Here is a 3537-nt window from a genome sequence, read left to right as displayed (position 1 = left end):
TATTTCCTACAGTGTTTAAGGGAAACCCAACAAACTCACTCCCCACAGCATTTAGGTACTTTATAAAAATACACAAACTGTTGTTACTTTAAAACTAAAGATGGATGAGAATAATCGTTTATGCTGTGGTAACAAACTAGTTGTAATACACTTTAATTTTGTTGCTACGTGCATACTAATATAAAAAATAATAGGAATTTAGAAACCTGACACAAGTATAGACTTTGTCGCAGACTTCTGGAGCATATTATGAAGGTATTACATTCTTTACCATGCATGATCTGGTGCATGACTTCGCGAGATTAATATTGGACGATAAAATTTTGGATGCTAGTAAAAAAGGCAGTACTCGGGGAGGCAGCTGCCGTTATGCATTGCTCACTGATTGTAGCAAACCGTTGGGATTATTCTTGACTTGTCCTGACAGTCTAAGGGCACTGTGTTTTCTGGACTGCGGTAATATTGAATTACGTGGCGATATGTTCTCATCTGCAACGTCCTTGTGCATCTTGGATTTAAGTGAATGCCGCATAAATCAGTTGCCAAATTCTATTGGCCACTTACAGCATCTGAAGTATCTGAACGCGCCAGGTATTCGTGGTAAATATATCCCGAACCATATTACGAGGCTCTTGAAATTAAACTATCTAAGCATTAGTGGGTCTTCTGAAATATTAGCATTGCCCGAGTCGATTGGAGAAATGGAGGAACTGGTTCATCTTGATTTGTCAGGTTGTTCAAAAATAAGAAAACTGCCAGAACTGTTTGGCAATCTTAAAAATATGGAACATCTGGATCTTTCAAAATGCTCTGATGTTACAGGAGTATCAGAACAGCTGGGTAGCCTCATGAAACTGGAATATTTGGACGTATCATACTGCAAAAATGTTGGAAACTTACCAAGAGCGTTAAGCAGCCTCACAGAACTGCAATATTTGAATTTATCATTCAGCTCATACTTAATGGGCATCCAAGATAGCCTCCTTGGGGATGAAGAATCATACAAGTATCCTGCAGAAAATATTTCAAATCCTGCAGGCGGATCCGGCATAGTTGGTATTGTTGAGGCAGAGATCTTGGGCACCCTGACCAAGGTCAAATATTTGAAGTTCTGTATAGATGGATTTTCTACATTATTGCTTCCAAAGCTCCCTGAGGCTTTGGGATGCTTTAATGAACTAAAGTATTTAGACTTATCAGGTTCTTCTTCACTGTATAAATTGCCATCATCATTTGGGAAGCTCCACAGTTTACTACATATTGATTTGTCAGACTGCTATCGTGTTGAAGGTGTACCGGAAGCCTTGACTGGCCTAAACAAGCTCAGATATTTGAATTTATCAAATTGTTCCATCGGTGCAAATGAAGAACTGCCGAGTCTAAGAGGGCTACAAGAAGCAATTGCCAATCTCACTGAACTACGCTATTTAAACTTAAAAAGTTGTCTTGAAACTATATGTGGTGACCAACGAGTAGACGAAAGCAACGCTTTCCTAGGTCACATCAGTGCTCTTTCCTATCTAGAGCACCTGACGCTGTCAAGAAATGGGAATCTTTACAGTTTACCCGAAACTTTTGGTAAGCTCAGAAAGCTGCATAAGCTGGACCTCTCATATTGTTGTAACCTCAGGAAGCTGCCAGTAAGTATATCTGAAATCGGCAGTCTGAGGTTTCTGAATACGGATGGTTGCCGCAGTATTGATGAGTCCACGTTACCTCAGTTCAGAAATAGTTCTTTCTTATTACCTCACTTTGTGGTCCTTGCCGATGATGGTGAATCTAGCAGCAATATTATTAAGCTCAAGGATGAAAATCCTCCTATCTTGGAGATAAGCAGGCTTGAAAGAGTCAAGTCTTCTGCAGAGGCACAGAGGATAAATTTGTCGGGAAAACAAAGTATTGGAAAAATAAAATTTGTATGGACAAAAGGTGCTGAGAGATTTGTGGAGGACATTGAAGTTTTGAAAGAACTGATGCCACCAGCCTGTTTAGAATACTTCGAGCTACAAGGTTACAATGGCATAAGGTTTCCACCCTGGGTGACGAGCATTGAGAGTTATTTACCTCGTATCATCAGGATTTCCATTACGGAGTTGCCCAGCTGCACGACCATACCACCACTCGGTCAATTAGCAAACCTTCAAGAGCTGCATATCGAGCAAATGGACAGCATTACCAAGATTGATGGGGAATTGTACGGCTGTGGGGGAGCTTTTCCCAAACTGACAACCTTTCGTTTACTAAGAATGGAAAATCTGGAAGAGTGGAACACAGAACACCCCTGTGGTGAGGATGGTTCACATGTGCTCGTGTTCCCTATATTAACCCTTTTGGCAATAAGTGGCTGCCCCAAGCTGAGGATTAAACCGTGCCTGCCTAGAGGTGAGTACTTCTTGGACATAAGGAGTTGTGATGACCTGCTATCACCATTGGAAGAGAGATACCAGGTACCTGAATCCTCCTACCCTGCTCCGAAAGGCCTTTTTGTGCATTACTGCGAGCAGCCTCTGCATGAGTGGAGGTTGCTCCACCAACTCCCTGGGATCAGTTACTTGAGCATCGAGCATTGCAGTGACCTCACATGCAGCTCAACAGAGATCATTCGATGTCTCTCCTCCCTCGAGACTTTTTCTGTGACAGATTGCGAAAGCATTACAGCGCTGCCAGACTGGTTGGGAGACCTAACCAGTCTCATGAGACTTGAGATAATCAATTGCACTGGCATCCAAACATTGCCAATGAGCATAGAGCGACTCACCAACCTCCAAGACCTAAAAGTTTCAGGCTGCCCTGACCTAGTGCAGTGGTGTGAATCAGAGAAATCTATGACGACGCTAGCTCACATCAAGACTAAGGTATATACCCCGCCATGAATTTAAGCAATATAGGACACACTTATATTCTCGTTGAGGACTGTTCTTTTATGAATACTTTGTCGGTTTACTTTCTTCCAATGACTGTTTTTTCAGGAAACTAGAAAACGCAAGCTTATCTACAGTTTAGAATCCTATGGAAAGGCCAAGGAGCAGTAGGGAAAAGTGTTCCTCTACCGATTTTGAGGGAGTACTTTTGATGGAAAAGGAAAATGTGCCTTACTGCTGCCTTGGGAAACCGTAGGGGACGAATCTTTCCCTAGAATTTAAATTTGTACATTTAATTACGGAATTATATTTGAATTCAGATACGAAATACATTTGACTTCAAATAAGAGATTATTTTTTAATATAAATTCAAACACATTAACAGGAACATAAGATGAGGGGTGAAGTAGATTTTTAAACATGTCATTGCCACTTCATTGTCCACATGTAATGCCACGTAGGCAAAACCACCTGAGGGGGTTATTTAGATAAGTTTAGATAGCTCAAGGGGTAGAATACCAGGTATTTCATAGGTAAGGGGTTAAGCATCTCCAGCAGCTTTGAGGTTTGCGATAAGTAGTTATCAAGGGTTGCTTTTTCAGTCCTTAATAAATTTTCCTCAATAATCTATTCTCTTATATTTTTTGGGCCTGATTGGTTTGGGCTTTTGTGAGGT

At 41.1% G+C, this 3537-nt stretch overlaps 1 protein-coding gene across 1 annotated transcript; it reads left to right on the top strand.

The window, feature by feature from the left end:
* Positions 1-212: 212 nt before the first annotated feature.
* On the top strand, positions 213-3100 carry LOC120703674 (putative disease resistance protein RGA3). Its single transcript, XM_039987824.1, has 2 exons — positions 213-2855; positions 2970-3100. The coding sequence occupies exons 1-2, from the start codon at positions 273-275 to the stop codon at positions 3030-3032; spliced, it is 2646 nt and encodes an 881-aa protein (XP_039843758.1). The 5' UTR covers positions 213-272; the 3' UTR covers positions 3033-3100.
* Positions 3101-3537: the final 437 nt, after the last annotated feature.

Source organism: Panicum virgatum, chromosome 4K, assembly GCF_016808335.1.
Source record: "Panicum virgatum strain AP13 chromosome 4K, P.virgatum_v5, whole genome shotgun sequence".
Taxonomy (NCBI): domain Eukaryota; kingdom Viridiplantae; phylum Streptophyta; class Magnoliopsida; order Poales; family Poaceae; genus Panicum; species Panicum virgatum.
This window is presented reverse-complemented; position numbering and strand designations above follow the sequence as displayed.

Bases quoted from the DNA above. Each gene is read 5' to 3' on its own strand.
- LOC120703674 (XM_039987824.1), top strand. From the start codon at position 273: ATGCATGATCTGGTGCATGACTTCGCGAGATTAATATTGGACGATAAA. The intron at 2,856-2,969 runs GTATATACCCCG...CTGTTTTTTCAG, and splicing joins TAGCTCACATCAAGACTAAG to GAAACTAGAAAACGCAAGCT.